The sequence below is a fragment of the Periophthalmus magnuspinnatus genome, chromosome 22 (assembly GCF_009829125.3).
Source record: "Periophthalmus magnuspinnatus isolate fPerMag1 chromosome 22, fPerMag1.2.pri, whole genome shotgun sequence".
Taxonomy (NCBI): Eukaryota; Metazoa; Chordata; class Actinopteri; order Gobiiformes; family Gobiidae; genus Periophthalmus; species Periophthalmus magnuspinnatus.
This window is the reverse complement of record NC_047147.1, coordinates 12,237,581-12,265,481: the sequence shown is the minus strand read 5'-3', so window position 1 is coordinate 12,265,481 and position 27,901 is coordinate 12,237,581. Positions and strand designations below refer to the sequence as shown.

At 38.3% G+C, this 27,901-nt stretch overlaps 1 protein-coding gene across 2 annotated transcripts in view; it reads right to left on the bottom strand.

Moving 5' to 3' along the window:
• sntg2 (syntrophin, gamma 2) overlaps window positions 1-18,809 on the bottom strand; it is a 73,141-nt gene extending 54,332 nt beyond the window's left edge. The window contains exon 1 of one of the 2 annotated variants that reach the window (XM_055231236.1): window positions 18,505-18,809. In XM_055231236.1, the coding sequence (XP_055087211.1) occupies window positions 18,505-18,570 (66 nt within the window). In that variant the 5' untranslated portion in view covers window positions 18,571-18,809. Of the gene's footprint in view, window positions 1-4,143; window positions 4,258-18,504 lie in introns of those variants that run through there. The other variant, XM_055231235.1, reaches the window with a different exon arrangement.
• Window positions 18,810-27,901: the final 9,092 nt, after the last annotated feature.

The following is a 27,901-nucleotide window of genomic DNA, read 5'->3' as shown; positions in this document are numbered from 1 at the left end:
CTTACTGCCAAGGTTTAATTTCTTGTTCGTCAAATCGCTTTTCTTTTTGCAACGATTTTGAGAGTGCACACCTCACTGTGCTTGGTTGAATCCACCTGTCAATCACTCATGGATGACAGGGGCTGGCCAATAGGAGGAGTAGGTGGACAGGTACATTAAGCATAACAGGACTGAAACTTAATATACCTTTCTTTCCAAAATGGTAGGTTGTTAGTTTCAATTTAATATCAAATTTTATGTCTTTTGTCATTTTTCTGCACCCCCTAGCAACAGACTTGTACCAAATCGCAACTACAATACATAATCATGTTCTGGGACACCTGCGCTTCTAACTTTTTTGCATATCTTCCAATCATATTCCTACCTCATATTCACACTGCCCCTGGTATATTTATAGGAGCCGTGGTGTAAACTATTGTGACAGTGTTATGTAGTATACTGACTGAGGGCCAGAGTCTCATCTTTTTGCTTAAGAGGCACAAGTGTGTGGGGTGCTGTGACAGGCAGCTAAATCCTCTGTACTGTCCTCGCACGAAAACTCTACTGAGGCTCCCAAACAACAGCAACAGCAAGGAGCAGATTCTGACACCCAATATGAACATCTCAGAAGAATACTGTGTGATTAGAGCTGTGGTGTTGTTTTATAGTTAGGTTAGACACTAGTGCTATGCTTTCGACAAAGGTTTTGGAGGTGTTGGAGCGAAGTTTAGAATTCTTGCCTCACAGTAGGGCAGGTCGATATTGGCGGTTCTTCTGCCACTGAAGACCTCTGGGTTATGTTTACCTTCATGTGACTATTGCTCTATCTGAGAAAGAAAGTAATCTCACTATACACTGAAGAATTGCAAGATTACATGCACTTTCTACTTGACATGCTTGTTATGTATGTAAAGTAGAAAGTGCAAAAACCTTTCGTTCAAATGTATAAATATTTAAATTGAAACATAAATGAACATATACAAGAGGGATGAGTATAGACCAGTAAACTATTTGGGAGCTAACTGAATTTTGTTCTGCATGAGGTTGATGCAACACAAAAATACTAATTTGAACGGGTATTGACACTGAAAACAATATATGAATAGGAAAAGTTTAATCTTTCCTCAATAGTTTTTATAATGGTGTTCTATTGTGCATGTTGAAGATTACGTTTTTTATTTTTTGGTATCAAAATGTGTATACGTGTCAAATTCTCACTAAAAGCTGCTTGTCATTAAAACTCATCCTAACTGTTAAATATCTAGACCACAGACCAAGCGACCATAGGTGTATGCTACGGTCATAGAATGTAGGAAATGTGTCCACTGCATTTAACCCACGGTTCAGTGCTGCTGGGGCAATCTATCAGAAACTGTGGAACAGCACAACTGGTCTCTTTTTATATATTTTAGATTGACAAGGGAAATGTCTATGTGACGTAAACTCCACATTTGTACTGGGAATCAAACTCCAGACCTTGTGGCTTTGTGGTGAGATTTACAATCCCTTTGCCACTGTGCCACTAATGAGCTGGCATGAATATGGGGAAATCTGAACGTTTAGAAAATCCTCTTACTCTTCTAACCAATGCAAGATCCATTTAAACTACAGACTCGTAATCCCAAGACGTGTAAGTAATTGTAAAACCCATAGTTTAGTCTGAACTTGCGGTGAACTTATTTAATCCTGTAGTTCTTTGGTGATAACAGTCATTCTAAATGATCTTTTCTGACAGCAGTGTGTGTCACATTCAGATGCATCACAGCCCTGGCCCCCACTGTCTAACTGTCCAGTACCACTGTGACCACTCCTCTTTAGAATGGCGGTCTCTCTCTGCTCACATGTGCTGTTTTAATAATAAACCCCAATTCACTATAAAGCTTATTCTCATTTACATATTTTCCCTTTCACTTGTCAGACAATGGGACCGCAATGAAATAGTAATTCGCCAGCTCTCCATGCAGAACCAAGGCCTTTCCAAACTGCTGCTCTGTGATAACAACTTCCTCATATTTAATCATCTGACAACACAAGCGTACACTGGTAAGGAGAGCTCTGGCATTTAAGATGTTCTGTTACAGAGGACAGCAATATGACAGGCACTTTTGAAAGTGATTGGTATTCTAGACCACGGCGCTGTTTATTTGAAGATTACTTCTTGTTTTCACATAAGAAAAAAGGCAGATAATTCTATGGTTGTATTTGTGTGCTTTTGAGAAGTTGAGTGACAGTAGTAATCACTTCAACAAGTAGAAAAGTTACTAAAGCACATCATAATAATTTTCAAACTTCAGCAGGACATGAATGGGCATGAATGGCAGGCAGATTAACCAATCAGAGAAATTAATGGTCTGTTTGAGTCAAAACAAACATGGAACGTACAAATTAAAAACAAAAAAAGAAAGAGGCCTATGAAATTTGAGACACAAGCACTACACAAGCACAACTAAGCAGCTGTAGCTCCATTTTCCCAAAGTTGAACACTTGCAATGCTTACTGAAGGTGTATACTTGGTTGGACAACATGCACACTTGCAAAACATGTCTGTAACACATACATGCACATTTAATTAATGTTAATATTTTTATTACTCAATTACACAATTCTGTAGTTGATTACAGCAACAATCAGAAGTGTAACTAAAATTCCATTATCTGCACAGCCGTATCACTGACCCAAAGATCACCACCCCATCACCCTCATAACAATTTACTTAGTGCCATTATATTTGATTAGTGACAGTGAGGTGAGGTATAATACTTTTCCAAAGCCTTCTTCACAGAGGGAGCTCTACTGAACAACACTACCCATCTCCAACATGCGGCTTCATAACAACAGAACACAGCTATGTCTGAGCTCAGAGAGACAGAGGAGGACAAATCTCCAGAAGACCCCTCTCACCGACAAGCTGGCAGACACACACCACCCAGAGCCAGAGCCTGCCAAAGGCTTCAGCCATTAGAAAAGCCTGTCACAGAACATACTAAACAGCACTGGCTCATCTCCTTTGTAACATTAGTGTCTACAGCTATAGAATCGGCTCTCACTGGACTTGAAAGGATTTATAGTGAATTCTATTTTATGCAAAAAATACTGATAGCACTTCAGACGAAACACAATGAAGTCTGAAAAACATCTTCCTCATTCGTAAAATGGAGTCATCTGAGGACCGTACATACACAGCATAGCGGCTTATATATGTAGATGCTATCCTAGTTCAACCCCAACTTTTTTTGATAGAAAAAAAATATATATTTGACTTGAATTTGTGCCTGAACTGATCTCTCTGTGTATGAAGACTTATATTCTCATGAGAACGTATCTGCTTGACTGGTCATCAAAGCATGAAATATTTACACACGTGCACACTGCACAGTAAGTCTAAAAAATACATGTTTTTGCAGGACATACAAGAAACCTTTTTCACAGTGAAGAAGCCGTGGGGGCCAGGAGAAAAAACTGACATATTTTGACAACAATAGCACTTGTAAATTGTGTGAGACAGAGGCAGAGAAAGGTCCTAGTCAGACTACCCCAGCTGAGGGTGCCATGGGTGCCATGGGTGCCGGAGTGAGAGGCGCGGAGCAGATGAGTGAAGATTGGGGTGATTAAGTTGGTTTACCAAAACTCATGTGCAAAATAACAAAAGTCACTGTGGTACCCTCAGTGGACCAGCAGGAGGATGGGACATAAAAAAAAAAAAAAAAAAGTGAAAACCATGTTGAATGAGTAATGCTTTTCAATCTGTGAATGCACGAACCGTGTAATTCTGCCTGCACCATTTTGAAATATCAGGCTAACTAATCGTGATTTTTCTGACAGGCATCAGTTTATGTTTAAAAATCATAAGTTACAGTGCATAGTATTTGTTTTTATAAGGAACACTGAAATATGAACAGGTCAACTGGGTCAGCTGGATAATATGTTGCAGAATATTTTGTTGTTTGGAGAAGAAATTCAAAGTTTTGATTCAATTACAATGAATTTTGCAATGACATTTAATTCATAAATCAGAAAGGAATATTGCAGAGGCTAATTTGCCTTGTCAACAGCCACTACTGCTTGAGGGTGTACAGGAGTCTTTGAGCATATGTGCCTGCCAAAGTTGCCAAAGTACCAAAATTAGTCCAGCAATTAGTAGTTCAAATTCATTTTTTTGCTCACCTTTGCCAACACAGTGGAACAGCCATAGACACAATCAAAAAGCATATGCCTCTCCACCTTCTGATACCTTCCTCCCTTTAAACCTGGGGTTTCCACTCCAAACATCTAAACCACAGCGCCCCACAGGGGCTGGAGGTGCATAAATGAAAGGAGGTAATAATTGCTCCTATGGAATATTTTTGGTTAGATCTGCAAAATACAGATCTACAACATAAACTTAACAAGGAAGAAATTATAATAAGTGAAACTGACCAAATAAACAACGTGATTATGCACACTATGGGTTTTTTTTTTTTTTTTTTTTTAATTGGTCTAAATAATGAATCAGTGTATTTATTCACTCATGTTTCTTAGGCATTTTCAGTTCTCTATATATTGAGCACAATTAGAAGAATAAATCTGTCAGATGAAGATCAAAACATAACTGTGAATCATTCTGAATACAAGAGCTCTGTTAAAATACTTATTTTTAACAAACCCTATAAAAAAAACTCCAGTCAGCACATAAAGTCACATGAGGCTGTACCCCACATGGCAAAATTCTACATTGGTAAAACAGACAAACAGTCACATTGGCAGCTCTATTTTACAGACTTGGGCTGTGTTGACTCAAGGAGCTGTTTTGAGTCTTTGGCCGTCTCCTCAATCTCCTCTTTTCAAATGTCAGAGTGGCTGACAGTTGAGTTTACTTTAGCTGCTGTGAAGGCAAACGGCTCAAACGCTGATAACCTTGAGAAGCAGCAGACGCCAAAATGATACCGATTCTGCCAGGAGCGCCGGATCACTGCCACATGCTTAGGACTGGAGATAAAAACCAGAGCCTGTAGGAGCATTTGAATAGTTAAGAGGAGCAACAATTTCAGCCATGGTACCATAAACATACTGCGTATCTCCATTATTGGGGAATATTCCAGATAAAGCAATGTAGAAAAGAGGCTGTGCTAAAAAATTACAAAGTGCATTGAATAGTTTTCTCTCGACAAACTACAAAAGAACATCATTAGAAAGACTGTGTAATATCTACTGGACCTACAGAATTTAGTATCGATTTTACTTTTGATCCTAGCCCAGGGGTCGGCAACCTTTAACACCCAATGAGCCATTTGGTTTCCACGGAAAAGAAAACACTGGGAGTCACAAATACTTTTTGACATCTAAAATAACATAATAACAGGTATCACTGTATATATTGTTTTTTTTTTACCTTTACACTTTGTATAAATAACTATAGTATTTGCAAAATATCTGCATAAATATTTGACCTGGTTAATGGGACTTCTGCACCTGAATCTCTGCACACAGCGTCTGCAAATCGGAACTGTACAAGCTCACTTTCATCTTTACGCAGGACTGTAAGCTGTCGTCTGTGAGGTGTGAGCGGTGTTTGTTTTTCAACAATGGTGGTGGTTCATGGTGGAAAATAGCAGCTCACATACGTATGTGTGACAGTGTGACATTTATTTTGAGCAACGAAAAATAATATTTCAGGATCACGATAATCTTCCAAATTAGAACTACAATTACAAAAAAGAACTAACATGACTAAAACACATTTCAAATAAATACTTATAATTTATTTTCCCAAGGCACGCGGAGCCGCAGTATAAGGATGAAAGAGCCGGGGGTTACTGACTCCTGTCCTAGCCTCTAATCCTCTAGGTAAATTTTATAACCTTATGGACTATGGTTGGAGTTAGTGTGGCCCTGTGTAGCCATCGTGGCAAATCTCCAAAGAAATGATATAATTTAAAAAAACATCTAAAAGCTATAATGTAGATGAAAGTCTGTGTTATTCTAATTTCCAATCTGACAACACCCAATGTTTTGATTGCATTATACATACAATGACAATGACACAAGTCTTGTAAGTCAGAAAGGTCAATACATTTGGCACAAAGAGGCCTTGATGGTGAGCGTATCTGTGCTCTGTCTCCTTCAGACCTGATAATAAAATTCAAAACATGATTACTGGATATGGTTAGTCCTAATGCAAACAGCCAATGGATTTGCACAAAATACCAATAATCTACAATGCTTTTGTGCAGCAGGTGGGAGAGGTTTTGAAGCTAACCTACTTTGTTTATGCAGATTAGCCATGTGCTCAGTTTGAGTTTTAGCACATTTCAAAAGGCCTTGTTATGGTATGTGCATTTATGCACACAGCCTCTGTTTTCTTAGGGTTTTTGGTCATAACAATGTACTTTAGATGTAATTTGCATTATTCAAGCTGTCTGACTAAGCACATTAATAGTTTTTCCAGTTATACAACTTCAAATAACTAAGGTGTCTTGGAAATACCTCAAAGTCTTAAGCCCTATTCACACGGGATTTAGTTTTTTTTTTAAGGTCCCCTGGTAAATTGTCATAATTACGAATGTCATCTGTGTTTTGAGTCCCATGTGAATCGTCTGTCTCTAAAAATTCCCTCGAATTTTACTGTAATTTTGCAAACTCAGAGCTCCTAAATTGCTAAAAGTCCTATGAAATGCTTATGTCTGTAAATTGGTCTGTTTTTCATCCCTTCATTGTATCTAATAGTGAGTGAAAATGTATCTACAGCACATTTTAGGTCCAGATACAAACTAAATGGCAACCAAGAACCAGCAGCACAGAGGCTCTACGGAAATATTTGGGTGAAAAGTTTGTAAAGTTTGGATGGAGCGGCCATAGAGCGTGAACGTATTTAAAGAGAGGAACTTCGGCTGTTTCCCAAGAAATATGATCGCGTAGATATCATTCTGATCACACACTGCAGATGCATTCTACTAAAAACAAACTTAAAATAAAAGCAACATTGGCGGCATGATGCTTTAAAAGGTTCTTGTATTGTTTCAGTGTGTATCGGGCCACTATTTCTAAAATAAAGTCTGTAAAAACAGGTAGTTTACGGACATTGCTTATGCCGCACGATGCACACAAAAACACAACGACATCCCGGGGTAATTTCAATTTTACAGACGTTCCTAGGTAAAACTAATCCTGTGCCAACAGGGTTTTACCTGTCATTTTACGTACACCAGCAGATGGCACTAATTCTAAATTTGCTGGCACATTGAAAAGTGAACATGTTTGTGGCAAAAACAATGATGGATGACATAAAAAGCTCAACAATAGAGGCATTTTAAGAACATTTTTGGATCAAGACAGGTAAAGGTGAATGAGTATTATGTGCTCCATAGATCACAATGTACTGATGTAGTAAGAGAAATATGCCTTCTTGAAGTATCTTATTATATGATATATTTTGGTTGTATTCCCAAAGTTTAAATGTGACAGTTTTCCATTTAGTTTGTTTACAACATGCTGCTACATTATATTACTGGGCAGGAGCGGTGTTTGTAATGTATGCGTGACGTGTCTCCAGCACTTATCATGGTGAGATCAGCAGAAGTGGCTGTGTCAGTTTCACAAATTAATGCACACTTTGAAAATTATGGAGAAATTTGTCATCTTATTTATTATGTGCCTCTTGCCTGGGATTTCCTCCAGCTTGGCCATTCATAACCTGATGAAGTAAGATGCTTTTTGGCGTGTTTTCATCATGGGGGAGTCAAGTGTGAGAAAACAAATGTACTTACAGCAGCCATGGGTAGATTTATGACTAGTTTGTGCGGGGTACGTATAGGGCCATTACAGCAAAACACAAACACATATGACACTCCTGCTTCGATTTATTTCTTTATTTTCCACAAGTGATGTTTCTCAGACAGGTTTTCATTACCGCCTGAGAGCTACAACATTAACATAACAGTATGGATGTACTTATGTATAGACACATTACAACAGTATTATGGATTAAAACTATGTCAAGGGCAAAATAAGAAAAAGTCTTCACCAAACAATAGAAGTCACTTCAACTGTTGCCTCACCATTGCTTTAGAACAATGTGTTTCTATGGAAAGGATAATAATGAAAGTTTATACTAGTTTCATGGTTGCCCTTGAGCTATGGGAGTGTAATTAGCTCAGGCAGCCTCTTTGCTCATGGCACTAAACTGTATATAAAGTTGTCCGCAATGCAAAAACTCCCTAAAAAGTGAAAAGATATATTAAAACCCAAAAGTGGAAGCTCTGTCGGGGTGACTCAGAAGTTACAGCAGTTGTCCAACAGCTTGGAGGTTAGCGGTTCAAATCTCATATGCCACCAGTCAGTGTTTCCATATGGTTTCATTCTAGACACACACAAAAAAACAAATTGTTCTTGTATTTAAAACATTCAGAATGATCTCATAGCAGTAAAATTCCTTTAATGTTATATTCAACAGTGTATCGCCATGTCTCCCCATGCTGGTTTTTATCTACATTTTGTGGAGCTGCAGGAGCTTAAGCCATTGGTACAGTAAATATCGGAGCTGCTTCTGACAGTGGAGAGACTGATGGGATTTAAAACATTTGTGCTTCGATATCATGGCACAGCTGTTCACAGTATACTCCATTTACAGCTGAGATGGGGATTTCTAAATGTGGTGGTAAAGGGGTGTTATGTGTACAGTAAAACAGTTAAAATACCTAACATTCTATGGCCCATCCATCCATTTTCTTCTGCTTATCCGGAGCCGGGTCGCGGGGGCAGCAGTCTGAGCAGGGACTCGCAGACTTCCCTCACCCCAGACACGTCCTCCAGCTCCCCCGGTGGGACCCCAAGGCGTTCCCAGGCCAGCCGAAAGACATAGTCCCTCCAAGCGTGTCCTGGGTCTTCCCCGGGGCCTCCTCCCAGTGGGACACGGGCCACTAATATTTAATACAGATGGGAATACTGTATTGACTTATTATTCCATGCATGACAGATGGGACAGTCATTTTTGAGGGTCATTATTTATCATGGGGACTTTTCCTTTGTACTAGTGGAGAAATTTTGGTTATTTTTCTGTTCTACGATAAGATTCGAGCTGTAGAAGGTTGAATTATGAACTTCTATAGCTCATTATAAAGACAAAAGTGTAGTATTCTGCTTTTTATTTACCGCAACTGTGTCAGTGTGTGTGTTTTAACAATATTGTACATTTAGAATACTCTGCTTTATCTTTTGGTTTCAATATTATCGTTTATCGTCTGTATTACTTCAGCAATATACATGACAGGCCTAGGTTCAAATTCATGTTGTCAAAATGCAGGTTTATGTTGAAATATAGAATGTTCTAGGGTCGTGTCACTGATAAAAATGATCAGGTTCAACATTTCTGAATATTTGGATATTTGGCAAAGTGCAGTGTAGTCATCGGAGAAAACTTACCCCTCTGGGACTATGATGACATCACGTCTATAACCAGAAAACCACCAAAATATTTTTAGGATACTAGAACTTTAGCGAGTACATGTATGGGAAATCTTAAAACTGAGTGACTTGGTGTCTATATACTGTATCTATGGATTTGGAAACTGAAAGTTGGAAGAAAAAGTTGAAAGTTTGGGCCCCACAGATCAAACTTTTGTCTGAGAGGTGAAGAGGTCTTGGACAAGTTTAAGTGAACCAATTTATTATTTCACACAGTCTTTCTATACTTGAGTTCTTCTGCAGTTTGTTGAGAGAAAAATGTCCAATGCACTTAGATATTTATTTGAGCTGCAACAACTGAATTCATTGTTTGAAAATTGTTACCTCGACTATAAACAGCCTCTAACGTACGTGTTTTGCTCGGAAAATGGGTTTTTATCACAGGCAGCACTACTCAAATAGTCATATTTTTTGTGATTTTTATGTAATGAAAAATATTGTTAATTTGTAAATATTACCTTTTAAGATTCTTTTGGCCAAAAAAAGCTCTAAAATATTGAAAGTAATAAAATAACCACAAAAAATATTCTAAATGTACAATACTGTTATAAAATCAAGAACTGCAATAACTAAATAGATGAATGAAACACTTTAGTACTTTGTTTGCATCTGTAATGAGTCTTAGAAGATATTAATTCAACCTTTTATGTCTTAAATATTATCACACAGCTAAAAATAACCCAAAATGTCCCAGTAGTGCAAAGAAAAAGTACAGATGATAAATACTGCACCCAAAAAATGATTGTTCCAGCTTTCATATATTGAACGATAAGTCGATACAGAGGTCTAGTGACTGCTTTTTTATGTGACACTTGGTTGCTATGCCGACAAGTTGATGTGCAGGTCCTGTTTGTGAGATACTGGTCTGTTTTGAGACTGGCTCTAGGAGTCGAGGCTGCTGTTGTTTTGCTCTTGTTTTGGCGTGGGTTACAGCCTACTGTAGCCCCAGAAGAAATTTGGCTTGTTTCCTTACACCAGAACTCTACAATATGTCTAACTAATGCACCCTTCTATCAAATTTGGAAACCCACACTATAAATTGTGCGTTCTATTTTTGTATAACTTGTCTAACGATGCTGAGGAAGGCGTTTCTCTCGAACTAGAAAACTGTAATCATCAGAAAATGTCTTATGAATTTCAATCTGGTAAAGGTCAGAGGGCTGGGGCTGGTGTGAGACTGTTCTGAGCTCAAACATGACATTCTATCAAAGACAGTCACTCCGCATGCACCGTCTGTCTGTGTAGTGTGTATGCACTGTGCTCCAGTCTATGGTCTATATGAGCTGTTCAAATATGAGCAGTGCTGACTACGTGAGAGATACACTTTCTCCTGTGTGTTACAACAGGAGGACTTATAATACTCGGGATGTAGACTTCAGTATACGAAAGCTGGAACACTATATTTTAGGCTTCAATATTTATCGTGAGTACTTTTTCTTTTTTTTTGTTGTAATACAGTAAGATTTGAGCTGTGGAGGGGTGAATAAGTGTCCATTGAGCCGGAGGTTCGTGATTCAAATCCGACTCTTGACATAAACATTATTGGTTGTCAGAATCACTGGCCCACAGGTTGGGTAAATGAGCCATGGATAAATGATGTCATTGTGTCTTTGAGCAAGCCACTTGACCCACCTCGCCCCCAGTGTCTGTGTACAAAGGTGTGTGAATGGGTGAGTGGTTCCTTGATGTGCTTTGAGTGCCTTGAAGATGGAAAAGCGCTGTATAAAAATGTGACCATTTATCATTCTATGTCTCATTATTGGTACATTCTGCTATTTAGTTTATGTCTTTTAATGAAACTCTCTATTTAAAAATGGTTTACGGGGATATTCTTGCATTATTTAAATCTTAATTAGTGGCATAAAGTAGTTGCTTCAAAATGTGTTATCGTGCCAGGTCTAAATATAAAGTCTACATTGTGCATTATGCAGCTTTACATTTATATTTGTGCCTGGGTGAGCTATGGCTGTAGTTGTCTCTTTTACTTTCCGAAATAAACAGTCAATGATAAATATAGGTTTTTACATTACTGAGGCAGAGATACACTTTTAATGGATTCCTATGAGCTTTAAGCCATGTTGTACTGTAGTTACCTCATCAAAAACTTAACAGGTGTTGTGTTTTGTTTCATTCACACATGTTTGAGTAATCCTGCATTATTAGTCTGTCTACATCTACAAAGCTCAAAATGCTCTGTTCCACCTTGTGATGTCATGTAGTGGTAGTCTTCAAGTTACCAGCTACTTTTTACCTTTGGTTCAGTAGAAATCAGCAATTCCAGGGATGAAATGATCTAAATGAATCTTCTATAGAAATATATTGAGAAAATTGGATGTCTTGTATTTATTGCACAGCATTTATATTGTTGTAAGATATTGACAGAAATGAATACCTATATATTATTTCTCGATAATGATGTTCATGCTTCAGGTATGTACTGAAAGCTTCTTATAATTGTCTTTTTTGGCATTGAAGTCTAGCATAAAACATGAATAAGCCATAAAATGAACCACAAAAGTGCAGAAATATTACTTTGTTAGAACGATTGCATTAGACGTTTCTGTTCAATTTATTTTGAATCCGTTCTTTTTGCTATGACATTTTTAATACTTTTAATTATAGTCAGCACACTTGCATATCACCAGAACAACCATTGGGATATTATCATTTTTAACATCTCCCACATCTGAGTCACAGTCAAAATATAAATTAATAATAAAAGAAAACCTCTACCGACGTGGAAATGAGATCGCCTTGGAAAAAATCCCATTTAAACTCCCTTTAGTCATATTACACCATTCAAAATATCTTCCAATCTCAGAGGAAACAACACCAAACTTTTTTTTATTGTCAAACTTTTGTTACTCAATGGGACGGTGAACTAAGGGTGAATGCAAATGTGCTAACTATTTTGTGTCATCTATTCCACGAAGATAAGGAAAGGCCGACTCCTTTACAAGATATTTACAAACTGTCCGCAGCAATTTGGCTCCTTAAAAATGAGACAAGGTACATTTCTTTCCATCTCCCTCGGATGTGAATGGGGCGACATTAAAATGCATAAGTTCCCTGCCTTGAATCTAAATAAAAATGCTAATGACACGCCGTGGGTATTAATAATGCAGGGGGACACAATTTCCCTTTTATTTGCTAAGGAAACATTTGAAGAAGAGACTCTTTACACGGTGACAGTGCTACTTGTTTTGATGCATTTGGATTTATGACATGGCGTGTCCCTCTTGACATTTGAAAAATTAAAACGACGGCTAATTTAGACTTGGCTTTGAATAATGTAGAAAAAGGAATGGTGAATGTGTGTGTGTGTGTGTGTATGTGTATGTATGTGTGTGTTCCTCCTATAGGGCTTCACATCTCATTTATGGCATAACTCCAGAGTGCGCCCTTTCGTCCCATGGGCTTTAACAGAAGGAAGGCTCCAGTGAAACAGACCAGCCATCAGAAAGAATGTGTTTAATGCACAAGTATGTTATTTGTTTGTTTGAGGAAACATTAGTAAGAGTGGGAAATCAAGATTTGATTAAGGTTTTGTTATTAGATTGTGATGAATGTATGCTTGTCATTGTTTAAAAGTGGTAGTGTTGTCATGATACATTTCAAACTTGATTGTGATGCTAATGAATGAGACTCAATATTACCACAATCATAATAAAAAAAACACATTTTTATTATTCAAATGATTCAGTTTTGATTTGAGTTTTAGTTGAATTAGTATTTGGTTATCGATTCCATAACCTTTTGCTTCAGGATATACTGTAATTGTTAAAGCAGCGCTGTGTGACAAAATATGTGCATGTGCAAAAATGCATGCGAGTACTAGTAATGTGCCGGTTTGTAAGAGCTTGGAACTTGATTAGATTTATATCGGATACTAGCTTTAATAATTGCGTGACAATAGCTTACAGAAAGTGGGACTCAAATCAACTGGTGGTTCAAGTTTGTTTGAACACATGTTGTTGAGCCCATGGTAAATGGTCACGTTTTTATATAGAGCTTTTCCACCTTCAAGGCATTCAAAGAGCTTTAGGATCAATTCACACACACATTCATACAACAGTGTGTGCAGACACTGGAGGTAAGCATTTATCAGTGGGAGCTGGAATCGCACCGCCAACCTGAGAGTGAGTAGACCCAACGATATTTATGTTGAGAGAGGGATTTGAACCGCTAAACACTCTACCAACTGAGCTACTATCGCCTACGAGCACATTTCCAACTCCTGTCACAAACATTTCTAGTTTGAATTTGGACAAAACACCTGATAAATCACTGTAACTATATCAAAGACAACACTGAAATGCTCCATTACTCCACTAAGGAGTAATACAAGCAAAAGTCGTCATATAACAATGACGCTTTTAATAATAGCTAGTCAAATTATAATGAAGATGAAGCTGGAAAATTACACCCACCTTAAGTACAAGGAGTTCATGTACAAAAGAGTTAAAACAATACATCTCGGTAATAAAACTAAATCTTGTTCTAACACAGAGAAAAAAATATCAAAATTCTATTAAGTCAAAATCAATTTGTCTCTTTTAAAACGAGCTCTCACAAAACTCATGACGCACACTTTCATTTGCAGAATAATTATAGTAGTGCAGCTTGTGTCAACGAGACCCCCACAGTGGAACTTTGGCATCTATTCTTATGACCCCACAACCGAACAAGAAGGGACTGTCTGTTCTCTCACTGTAGTAAGTTTAATCAATGATAGGTTTTAAAGCAGTGACAGAATAGTTTCAAGTGTAACCCCTGCCAGAGAATAGGAGTATCATAATTTGGCATCTGACGATATTGAAGCTATTAAGTGATTGAAACATTTTTTTTATCATCTGCAGTAGGAAAGTGACATAATTCAAATGCTACAAAACTGTCTATAAGTAAAATTCAGTGTTTTTAATGTTGAAGTAGGGTTGTTAAAAATGATACTCAGATATAATCATAATTGAAACTATGATTAGTTTCAATTATGATTATATCTGGTAGAGCTGCTTTAAAGTCTATTCAGGAAGTAGAATAGACTAGTTTTGCAGTGGCCTTGAACAAAACTAGTATAAGATGTACTATTAAAATGAAAGAACTTGAATATTTTGTGTTGAAAGTTACACTCTATAGCAGAGGTGCCCAAACTTTTTTTTTCCAAGGGCCACATCTCAAAACATATTCGAAGCGGAGGGCCACAGACCAGTGATCAATGCAGCTCGGTGCTTTAAACGCAGCTTTGACGGAGCCACTGTATATAAATAAGGCTTGAAACACATTCATTTTAGGTCTCTATCACAATACAATGTGATGTTTGAGGTTATAGTGGTAGAAATAGTTTAATTTGCTGTTAAAAGTACTGCTTATGATCAATTGGGCCAGTTCAGCAGGAGGCTTGAGGGCCGATAAAAATTGGTCCGAGGGCCGCATTTGTCCCCGGGCCTTAGTTTGGACACCCCTGCTCTATAGCGTTATGAGTCTGGGATCAAAATTGGCAATAAGTATCAGCATTTCTCTTCATTTCAAAATCAAGTTTGAAATGTTAGTACTTCAGTAGTAGTTCAGTAATAATGTAGCTAGAGTAGCCAGATAAATAAGAGGTGGTTAGTGGCATATTGGTTACCACCTTTCACAGCATTAAAAGTTGACAGTGTGTGACCTGTCTGAGAGAAGTGCAGTCTATACCAATGGGCAATAGCTATTTTACTAGTCACCACTCCTCACTTCATGCAGTACATAAGACAAAAAAGTGAAACCCCAACAAATTTGAACTATGATATATTGCTGAAATAAATAGCGCTAATATTGAAACCAGATCATAAAGCAGAATTATCCCCCAAAAAGTATTCTAAATGTACATTATTGTTAAAAATCTGAGCTGCAATAAATAAATATCTGACAGTAGTTGTATCTAGAATGTGATACAGTAGAAGCAAACTGTATCACAACACAGAAAAATAATTAGTACTAAGAAAAAGTCTCTACGATAAATATAGACTCCCAGAAATGATTGTTCCATCTAGGCAAGGCAAGGCAAGTTAATCTGTATAGCACAATTCGTACACAAAGTAATTCAAATGCTTTACAGAATAAGAAAGACAATAAAATCACAATACAACAAGTCAAAACATATAAAGTCCTGTTTAGTCCTGACTCTGGGCACGAGCAGGAGGCTGATTCCTGAAGTCCTCAGAGTGTGAAATGGTTCATATGGCGCTATGACGCTATCTATCCTGTACTGAACGCTAAGTCGATATAGTAATTATCATGACAGGCCGAAACTCTGTCCAAACTTGCAAATTCTTGTACAAGCCTTGATTAAACAAAACCACTGCCAAATTGTGTCTCTGCCAAAGTTAGCTTTCACAGACTGGAGCTACAGTATATCTGCAGCTTCACATTGCACAACTGTAACCAAAAGCAATTGCGCTTTCAAAGTCGCACCATATGGTCACCTCACCGACAATGCACACCCAATGACCCGTGCAAACCTGACCCACGAGGACCAACAATATGTCGAGTTCTGAACCATTTTCCATATATCCCACACATGCGCAGTCGCTCTCCCCGCATGCCCCTACCACCTCCCCGTGTCTCCTGTGACCTGATTTACAGCCATTTGCCGATAATCACCGCGGCGATCATTAGAAGCACATTATCATCTTTGACACAAGATAAAAGGTAGGTCTCTCCGGCACCGCAGTGATTGCCACTTCTAACTCCACATGCCAAATGAAGATCACTCATTCTGATTAAAAGCTAGATTCAAAGTGCTGCGAAGGGAAATAGATCAAAAGTGCAAATTTCAGGTTGAATTTGTAGGACATGACGTAACTAAGGCTGTCATCGACTTATCATTCCAAAACTGTGGCAGGAATTAAAGGAATATGTAAGATTTAGATTCTAAATTCCATAAACTTGACCTACCTGTGTCCCCGGATACAAGGTAGTAGTAGTAGTAGTAGATCAAATCAAATACAGCTCTCACTCTCACTCATAATGTTCATTTGTTTTACATTACACAAGTAGTTTATAGTAAATTTGGTCTTTTGATTCTCAAGACTATTATCCAACTGAAAGCAGGATGAGTTTCATAAGAGTCTCATTGGGTTGCCAGTTGCAATGCCGTATTATAGTTGTTTTAAACCTAAAATGAGTCTCTCTGATTTGAATCCTCTCTACCTAAAGCCCAGAAGCTGCACCCAATCATTAATCAGTGTTAGTGCAGCCACCGCAGCTCAAACTGTGAATTCTGGAGGTTCTAAGCTGGCAACCCACTGTACGACGCAAAGTTTGAGGTTCAGTTTGTTACTGATGAGTGGGTAAAATCAGACGATTTTGGAGATTATATGCATAGTATGAACTGACTTCATGATGATGGAAGCCCAAAAACATCAGTCAGCCATGATATTCCACCAACAGGTCAATGGGTGAAGCTATATTTATGCCAGATTTGGCCTGGTATGTGGCCCATTCACACTGGTTTGTTTTCTGCTTCAGTCTTGCTTATCTGCACTGACATTGAAGCATCACGTTCAGAAAAGCTTCAAGTCAAAGCTCTTTGTTCAGAACAGTCAAAGATTGTGCCCAGAGCTACTGTGAGTTTGTTCGGCTCGAATCTGTCTATGATTAACGCTGGGTCTATGTAAAAATAACTTATTGTTTATCACTCAACCAAGAATTTGAACATCACCTTATTGCTACGGTCATGTGTGTTGCTTAACTGACTGCTTTACTCCACACCTGCCCATAAGAAATTGAATTGATACACAGGATAGAGCCAATAATATCCCACCAGGAGTTAAAATTGTGCACTCAGATAATATGTTAGAAGCAGGAATTATCAGAAACGATTTCAGTGAGTCACAGCATGGCTAGTCTCTGCAGCGGTCAGTATCCATCAGTGGTTCAAAGAAGGAACAGTAGTAAACCGGAACAGGTGCTACATGTGAAAAGCAATGGCTGCCCTGTGGCGTTTCATGCTGGTTCTTCAGGTTCCTCCTCCTGAATACACCATAGATCACAGTTTAACAGCTTTGTCCAGCACTCATAATGCCATTAGTGAATGCTGCAAAAACGACAAATTTGAACACTCTTCTATGGCATAAAAACTCCCAGCATTCCCATTAACATCCATTACGCTCTCATTTGATTATACATTCACTGCGTACAATCACTCACCTTCACCCTTTCACTAATGAAACCCATTTAAGGACTAAGGACCTGCAGCATCCAGGCTTTAATTACAGTGAAAGCTGCCAGCACGCACCAGGTGACCACAAAGAATGCAAAGCCCGCCTTTAAACAGCTACTGTATAATTCCAGCTATAAGTCAGTGCTAAATGGAAGTGTGACATATGAGCACATGCTGAGAGGGCTTAAGCTGCCCCACACTTTGAAAAGCCTGAGAGGATCAGGGCTAAAAGGAAAACGCTATGACCGGAAAGTGTGAGAAGGACCCAAGGGAGCAGCGGAATTAAAGGTGCTATGTGTCTGTGCAAGTAATGAAAGAAAACAGCAGCAGCAGAGTGGAGGTATGAAGGAGGGGCATGATAGTAAAGCTGAAGTATTGAGGTCAAAATACAGTGTTATAAGGTTGAAATCATTGAAGTAGTGTATACACCACAAATCACAGTACTGTATCCCAGTAGAAACAATTAAAACAACAGAAATAACACAAGATGATTAGATGCAAGTACAGAGTCAATAATTTGATTAAATGTAGTATTTGTATAAGAACAATCCCATGAGACTATTTTGGACTCAATTCCACTGTTTGGGCAAGACTTTAGAGAGTGAATAGGCTAGAATAGAATTAGAATCAAACCATAGACTGCTGTCCTTTCACGTCATCAGTCATGAACCCGCATCTGTCAAGCTGCACGTAAAGTGAGCCTCCTTTAAGTCTAAAATGAGCCTAAATCAGTGCAATAACGAAATTATGAATGGCAACCTACAAAGCTATACTTTACTACCCTCTTTAACCCCAAAAGTGACAGTTGAAACAGAGTATTAATAGCTAAATATTTGACTTTAGTGAAGACTGACAGTATAACAACATCTAACATTTCTTTATTTTCTTACCGAAGTTGGAACCAGGAGGCTGGCGGGTCGCTCTATCAGCTCAGGCTGTCTCCCCGCCACGTTCATCTCCCATAAAACCGCTTTTTTCTGTCCAGTGACTTCAGCGAGAGTTTTTCAAGTCATTGATCCTAGGAAAGACGGTTATTCTCCGGCGTCCCGTGGTATGACAGGGGTGGACGAAGAGGAGGAGGACGGAGGAGGCATGGCGGAGCTGTGCGCTCTGCTGACGGGGCTTTGTGCAGGTCTCACTCCGGAGAGGACGAGCTTGGAGTCGGGGAAGTGCGCTACTCTTTGCCGCTCATCAGTCTGTGTGGATCTCCACCTGCTGCTGCCGCTGTCCGCGCGTTAACCATCCCTGCGTCAGAGGCGCGTTAACCCGTTCAGGACGCGCGCGAGATGGCCAATCAAGGCTGCTTGGGGTTTTTTTTTTGTTTTTTTTTTGGTGACATTATGAGTTGACATTAATCATTCATAAAATCGGTGAAGGTTATGTTGAAAGTGCATAAGGTGATCACACGTCCGTGTGGAGTTTTGCTGATTCTGTAATAAATCATTTGTTGGAATGTCATTGGGCTATTGGAAATGGACTGATTGATTATGAAAACTGGACCATGCCAAACTTGTCTTCCAAATGTAAAAGCTTACAGGCCTGTAAGTTTACGTGTAAGTATCATAACTGTAAAAAGACATGATAAATAAAATAGGCCTTCAAACACATAGTCCTAGTACATATAGGCCTACATACATATAGTCCTAGTGCATATAGGCCTACATACATATAGTCCTAGTGCATTTAGTCCTACATATATATAGTCCTACATACATATAGTCCTAGTGCATATAGGCCTACATACATATAGTCCTAGTACATATAGTCCTACATATATATAGTCCTAGTGCATATAGGCCTACATACATATAGCCCTAGTGCATATAGGCCTACATACATATAGTCCTAGTGCATTTAGTCCTACATATATATAGTCCTAGTACATATAGTCCTAGTGCATACAGTCCTACATATATAGAGTCCTAGTGCATATAGCCCTACATACATATAGTCCTAATGCATTTAGTCCTACATATATAGTCCTAGTACATATAGTCCTAGTGCATATAGTCCTACATACATATAGTCCTACATACATATAGTCCTAGTGCATATAGTCCTACATACATATAGTCCTAGTGCATATAGGCCTACATACATACAGTCCTAGTGCATATAGTCCTACATACATATAGTCCTAGTCCATATAGGCCTACATACATATAATCCTAGTACATATAGTCCTACATACATATAGTCCTAGTACATATAGGCCTACATACAAATAGTCCTAGTGCATATAAGCCTACATTCATATAGTCCTAGTACATATAGGCCTACATACATATAGTAATTGGGCATATAGTCCTACATACACATAGTCCTAGTACATATAGTCCTAGTACATATAGTCATAGTGCAGATAGTCCTACATACATATAGTCCTAATACATATAGTTCTTGTACATATAGTCCTACATACATGTAGTCCTACTACATATAGGCCCACATACATATGGGCCTATATACACATAGTCCTACATACAAAGTTCTAGTAAGATTTATTTTATATTTGCACATGAAATCCACCCGGGCGCACCCTTAGGGATAGGGTGAGGAGCTCGGTCACACGGGAGGAGCTCGGAGTAGAGCCGCTGCTCCTACACGTTGAGAGGAACCAGCTGAGGTGGCTCGGGCATCTGCTCAGGATGCCTCCTGGACACCTCCCTAGGGAGGTGTTCTGGGCATGTCCCACCGGGAGGAGGCCCCGGGGAAGACCCAGGACACGCTGGAGGGACTATGTCTCTCGGCTGGCCTGGGAACGCCTTGGGGTCCCACCGGAGGAGCTGGAGGACGTGTCCGGGGTGAGGGAAGTCTGGGAGTCCCTGCTTAGACTGCTGCCCCCGTGACCCGGCCCCGGATAAAGCGGAAGAAGATGGATGGATGGATGGATGGACATGAAATCCAGAGGTCTAAATCCCCTGTCCAAAATTTATTGTTACTCTGTGATATTACCAACATATATTGCATGGGTAGGCTTATAGCTATGCCTAGAGCAATTATTGTTGCTTCAACTTGAAGAAATGAGACAGTAAAAGTTCCATCCCATACTTTCCCTTACCAGCGTGACTGCTAGTGGTTGTCTCTCCAAGAATAATTAATGTGTGTCTACTTTGAGAATGTATTGGAGCTGTATTGAGCCTATAAGCCATAAAATTATTACAAACCCCTGAATTATTGAAGCGTGCTGGAGGGCTGTCTTGGTTCCCTCACTGGGGGATGGGGCCAGTTCTGTCCAGGCTCCTCTTCGCCTCAGGGACCCAGTGCTAACAGCCACCATACTCACTACAACCTCTGCAACACTCCCACTTATAATACAAAGATTTTTATGCCCCCCTGTGTGGTTTGAATAGCCAGAGGTGGCAAAAGAGTAACAGTACTTGTCCTTCTTTCACAACAGTTTGACTTCCACTTGAGTATTGTATTATTTAGTAACCGCACTTGCAGTGTTTGGCGCTCTCTCTAAGCCTCTGGTTTCAACAGCTTTACCTTGTGAATGCATGTTTATGTTTTTCAATAGCTTATTACTGAATAGTGTTTTGTGTTATTTTTCTCAGACACAACAGAATTTGCACATTGATATTTTTTCTCTATAAAATCATTACCCAGAGAATGTATTGATTGCCAGTTTTTTTGTAGGCCATGTATATTTAACTTTCAAGTAGCAATAATTCTTTCTTAGTACAGATTTGGGCATCTTTTCTGGCTCAATAACACAATATGAGCAGGGATTTTAAGTGATTAATGACTTTAATGGCAAATTCTTATATACTGAAGTGTCTCAAAGTAACCAGAGCAGCGGAACATATTTTATTTATTCTTTATTTTCTGCTCCATACAATCAGACGACTGCATCACTGGAAAAGCAACATGATTACAAATCTATTATTAGACATAGAGATTGTGTGAAGAGCTTTAGGATTACAGCATTATGCACAGTTGAGGTATACTTGAGTGAGCACGGGGCTATATGAGGCCGTGCCAGCTCTGCTCTGTCACCGCGAGCTGTGAAAAGGTATCATCAGTTGGTTTGAAAAGCCCTATTTGTAGTGAGCCGGCTCGGATTCTACTGCACATATATACCACAAGCACTCATCAGCCACACTGCAACATTACGATACGCTCAGGTGCGCTCTGAAATAAGGAGCAGGAGGTATGGGGTTTTCACAGCAAAATATACAAGTTGTTATTGTCACCATCTGAAATACAGAGCGGCTGAAGGGAGTCATTAAGTAGTGCAAGTTTAGTCATGGAAATATTTCTGGAGGCAATTGCAAAGATAAATAGATATTTGTTGCGCTGGAAAAGTTTTAATGAACAAAATGGGTTATTACATGCATACATAATATTTGGCCATTATAGTTGAGCTGAAAGTAGCAGAGAAAACTAGATGGCATATTAAGATTTTAACTCATAGAAGTGTTTGTCTGATTTTTTTCTCAAATTGTAAAAAGACAAAAATGTATTACCGTGTACAGTATTTACATCATGCAGGGTTTAGTTGTCAGTCATAGTCAACTTGCTGTGGCTTTCCTCCAGACACACATCCCATCTACTAAGATCCTGGCCCAAGATCTGGACTTGGACTTCTGACGGTTGCCAAGAGGCTCTAGTTGTAACAAAATGTAGAAGAAAAATTGCCTTACTAGAGCTACAGTGAAATCTACTAGGCTAATACAAAAAAGGGTCTATTGAAGCTCAAATGATGGAGAATAACTGAAATTGCGGTGCCTTATAGGTTCATAATGACACCGAGGTCATTGCTTTAGTAGAGAGGTACGCTATCCAGGAAATGAAATGAAAGGGGACTTCTTATGTAAAATAAACTTTTATGAGCTTTTGACCATGTTATAATGGCACTCTCTCCTCATAGACTTAGGGTTGGTGTGATTGATTCATGCATGTTTGAGGAATCATGTATTGTTCTACGCTTGAGCTTGAGTGTTAAAAAAAAAAGAAAAGGTTTCATCTACCCCCTTTCTCCACCCACTACTTACTTACAATTACTTTAAAAAAGTAAATTGATTTGAATAGAAAGTTAATGGATGTGCTTCTATTACCAGGCCGAACAAAATGTAAAAATCTGATCTGATGATATGCATAGTATGAAGTGACTTTTGCATTTCAGTATTCAGGACTATTTCAATAAGCTGTATGGCTGATAAAATATTTAAGTGTAAAGCTTTACTTTGAAAGTGGCTCACCTTGAGACACAAACACAGGTCTCAGCTGCTCAAGTGGGCTCAGATATTATAAAAGTTTAATCAGTCGGAGGACCCTTCTGTTTGCATGAATTAAAAAAAGTTTATATCAGTGCAACTAGTTTGAGGGCTGAACTTTTGAACTGCTCTTATTGTCCACTGCAAGGTTTCTCTGCAAGACATGAAAGTACAATTCCGACCCAGACGGTGTACAAATAGTCTAGTTTTCCAAATAAAAATAGTTTTTATTTGAGCTTTTACCCTGAACTAGCATGTCGTATAATCAACTCAATGATGTTGGAATTTCGAGTTAAGGTTAGGGCCTTGTACGTGGGCAGCACTTTTCAAGCAAGTTTCACAAATCCAATCATCTCAAACACTTTCTCAGCAACAAACAAACTCAGTTGTCGACAACTGAATTGTCGGCCTTATAATAACGTCACCTTCATTGGCCTTAACACAGCATGAAGAAAGACTAGTAATAGTCTGGATGTAACGATTACAATTTAGGGTTTGGGTATTAATTAAGGCTTAAGGGGTTAGGGTTAATTGTTAGGGTATTAATTAAATAGGTACTAAGCCTGAATCATTGTTAGAAAAACAATTAGTTCATTATGAGTTAAGTCTTTCTTCATGCTTTAATATGGCTAATTATAAAGTGTTATTGAATTATTAACTTTCCTCAACATCCATGTTTAATAATCCTTACAACCTTCATACTTTGTTCAACATGCTTTAAAACATAGTGTAGTAATCTGGGATAACTCAAAAACCTGTCAAAACTACAAAGATTAAACAAAATACAATTTATTCAGAATATATGATTAGAGAAGTTTGTAAAATGCATATTAATGTATTACAAAAAATAGAGGCCCCAAAACAGAGCCCTGTGGGATTCCCTTGTCTTCAGTGTAACACTATTTAAGAGACAAAGTTACCTGAGAAGTAAAAGGCAGCAATAATGGTTTTGGGGCACAGCTCATCTTTATTGATTCAATGAAGGCAAGACATTACATTTTTATTTTTTAATATGAGTAATTATAAAGTGTTACTGAATTATTAACTTTCCTCAACGTTCATGTTTAATAATCCATACAACTTTCGTATTTTGTTCAATACTTCAACACCCTTTAAAACATAGTGTAGTAATCTGCATCTATTGGATCCACTTAGAGCTCCAAAGTTCAAAGAAAAAGTTTTCGATGTGTTTTAAATGCTTGTTTATAAGGCTCTGCTGGGCCCTTCAGCGTCAGTTCTAAGGGAGCTTTGAAAAACGTATGTTAAAGCTTCAATCACTTCTCTGCTTTGATTCCTATCTAAAATATGCCCCTTTTAAGCTTGTGTTTTACATATTGCAGCATCTTGGGTTTACAGTGAATCACCATTATGTCAAAGGTGCACTGTGTAACTTTTCTGATGGGGGGGGGCCCACACTTGCTAGCCCTTATGGAGATGTTCAACAGTACCACATTAGACTTGTATACTATACTTTTTCAATTATAGGTGTTTTTTACTGCTCACAGATGCCTTGAAAAACACAGTGAGCAAGGTTGTCACTCCTGAATCTTGGCCTAGTAGAGTCACCAGCTTGTCTCCATGGAGATAGACAAGATTAAAACTGTGCAACAATAACATCTCTATGGAGGCAAAACAATGGTAGATCTTCAACCAGAAAAGTTACAGTGCACCTTTAACTCATTACTGGATTAGATGAGGTAAAAGTGGGGCTGGTCCATTTTTCATTACCTTAGCCCAGGATGAAGACACAAACTGAATGAAAGAATAAATTATAATGCTGTTGTAATAAAGGTGATTTAAGGTCAAACGTCCTCAGGAACCTGTCGCTATCTAACCACAGCCTCTGCGCCCCTATAAATCTTGCTTAGCTTTAAGAAAATCATCAGGAAATTGGTTGAGCTCATATCTTGTTCTCGCCCAAAATCCTTTCCGCCAGACTAAAAACTCATCATAAAGTCATTTTAGGAAGACAATAAGTGGGTCAAGGTTCAGCCAAGTTCAAATCAAAGGCGAAACATTTTTGTACAGTATTTTTCAATTTGTGGACAGGAATTAAAATGGCGTGGAGTTTGCATGTTCTTCCTGCGTCTTGTGGGGTTTTCTTAAAGGATTCTGGGTACTCTGATTACCCTTAAACATACATGACGAGCTAATTCTCTACATAGGTTTTCTGGTGGGCAGTTAAGTAATTAACCAGCTTGTCTTACTGAGACGTTATTTCTTGACTCGTAATGTTGCACAGTATGGCATTAAACCCATCTTTCTTGCATTTAATTATGCATCATTACTGTGCTTGGACTCACCTTTCCACAAAGAAGAAGCGGCTTATATGAGCAGCGAAACGTCTTCACTCCCACAAGATTTGTCCAGTTGACAGATTTAACTTCGTTGTTTGCTTTCCACAAAGAGTAACCTGACCTGGTCTCATTCCTTGATCGTTTTGATAGACGTTTAATGCCATACTGACAAGCATTTCAGGCATGATAACAGCTCCATGAAGACAAAATAGGAGGAGAGGACCCAACCAGAAACGAAAATGCAATGAAAGTTTGAAAAATAGCTGTATAAAGTGGGCCACTAAAACTGGGCTCAACATAACATATGATCCATTAGAAGTGTTCCATATTATGAATTTCCATATAAAATATAATCATATTTTTAATGGAGAAAAGAAAGCTTCATTTCTATGGTAATTCTACTGTTATATTCTGACTAAAATCAAGGTTATTGTTAAAGAGATACAGTATGTGACCTTAAAACTGCAGCATATTAAAATACATAAGGAAAAAAAATACCAAGAATAGATATGATGTCTGTTAATCAAGGGTTCTCAAAAAGTGGAATCGGGCCACGTAAATAGGTCAGCTTTTCCTTGAAATTACATTAATTACACAAAAATGGAAAGTGTAAGTAAAAAAAATTAATAGTGGGGTAAAAGAAATATTAGGGACAAACTTCTTGCCAGGGCTACTAAAAATTACTGCTGGATTAAAAAACATTTCATAAGACTTTGATAAAATAAGAAGACTGAGAGTATACTTTTACCTCTAAGTCCAATTTTCAGAGGAAATATTTGTCTGGGAAAAACATTTGGCAGTTCTCAGGGTCTCAGCTGATGATGGGATGGCGTGCAATCATCTCAATCAGCTCCATTATTGATAGGAGTTTGGCAGCACATATGGACTGCACTGTGAGGACTCAGGCTCATGCAACAATGTCACTGTATTTCCATCACACCCCCCCCAAATATTAAACAAATTCAACTTATAGAATATATATACAAAAAATATAGGCCCCAAAACAGACCCCTGTAGGATTCCTTTGACTTTAGAGTAACACTATTAAACACTTTTAAAGAGACAAAGTTACCGGAGAGGTAAAATTTAAGGCAGCAATAATAGTTTTGGGGGCACAGCTCATCTGTATTGATTCAATGAAGGCAAGACATTACATTTTTATGTCCAAATCCAAAACACTAAGTTTGAGCGAAGGTAAGAACGGTAAGATCTCAAAGTACAATATTTGTCAGAGGTGAAAAAAATACCCTCGGCTACACTAGAACAAAAAGCTCCTACTACTTTTGTTCTTATTAATGCTGCTGAGCTCATTGCCATGTACCTCTGTGCTTTAAAGGTGCACGATGAAACTTTTCTGCTAGAGGGTCAATCGCCTGCTTGTCTCCATGGAGATGTTATAACTTTGCTTATAATGTTCCACTGTATAGCATTAACCTTATCTATCTCCATGGAGACAAGTAGATGATGCCACAAGGCCATGTTACGGGTCAGATCTGGAGAGGCTCGTCCCCTCAGAGCGATGTGTGTTGTTTGAGCAGTAGAAATATCTCTAATTGAATAAATGCAAGGCAGATTAGGTTAATGCCCTATTATGTAAGATTCCAGGCAAAGTAATAACATTACATTACATTACACTAACATTTAAATAGACAATAAACAACTTCTCTGAGTCTCATTCTGAATTCGAGCCATGTTTGTATCCACATTACAAAAGTATAGCCTCAAAATTTAATGAGAAATGTTGTGCCTTCTTTACATACATCTGAATAATGTGGACAAGTTGTGAGGTAAGAGACACAAAGTTCACAAGGTGCCTACGGCTACACAAGTCTGGATAAATTAATCAGAATCACCACACTACAACAAAAACAGCTCAGGGCAGCAACATCCGTGGCTAATGTTTGAAATGTTAAATTACTGTAGTGCAGATTGATTATAAATGAAATACTTTACCTAAAAGGTTACTAGTTACTGCAGTGACTACCCAAAATGGATGTCCAAAAGTATGCCAATAATCTGCAAACTGGTAAAAATGTATTCAAGTAAGAGTAAAGTTACTGGTAATGCCTGCATTAGTCAGGCAAATGTGTTGTTTCTGTTTTAGAATAAAGCCATTGGAATTATCAATCATGAAGGTAACAGAGAACCACAAATGAACTATTTATTAAGTAAAAAAATCATTAAATATAAGATTTTAAAATATGCATAACTATGTGGAAAGCTGCTAAAAGACTGGCACCAGAAAACATTTGTAATCTCTTTACATTAATTACTGATGACAGTAGAAGAAAGGGAGATTTCTGTGTGCCGTTTTCCCTCGCGTCACTCAGGCACAGAGGTTTTTCAGTGGTGTCAGGCTCTGGAATCTACACAAGGATATCAAATCCTGTAACTCGATTGTTCAGTTGAAAAAAAACTTTGCTCAACAAAGTATTTGAGAGATATTAAAGAATAGAGGAACTTTGATGAGGATATTATGTGGTAAGTGTTGCAGAAGGATATGTATTAAAGGGAACTATTTTTGGCTGAAGTGACCTTATAAGTGATGGCTGACTGGCTCAATGATGATGGTTATTTTCAGTTTGTTAAAAAGGGCATGTAAGAATAAGACATAATTCTTCATGCTCCTTTTGACCCCTGTGTTGACTTAACTGCATTGTTGTCGAAATACATTATTGATATTGCATGGCTGAATGAAATAAATGAAATGAAACTTGAGAAATAGTATTATTTCAGTAGAAGTACAAAATACTGGTCCAAGAAATGACTCA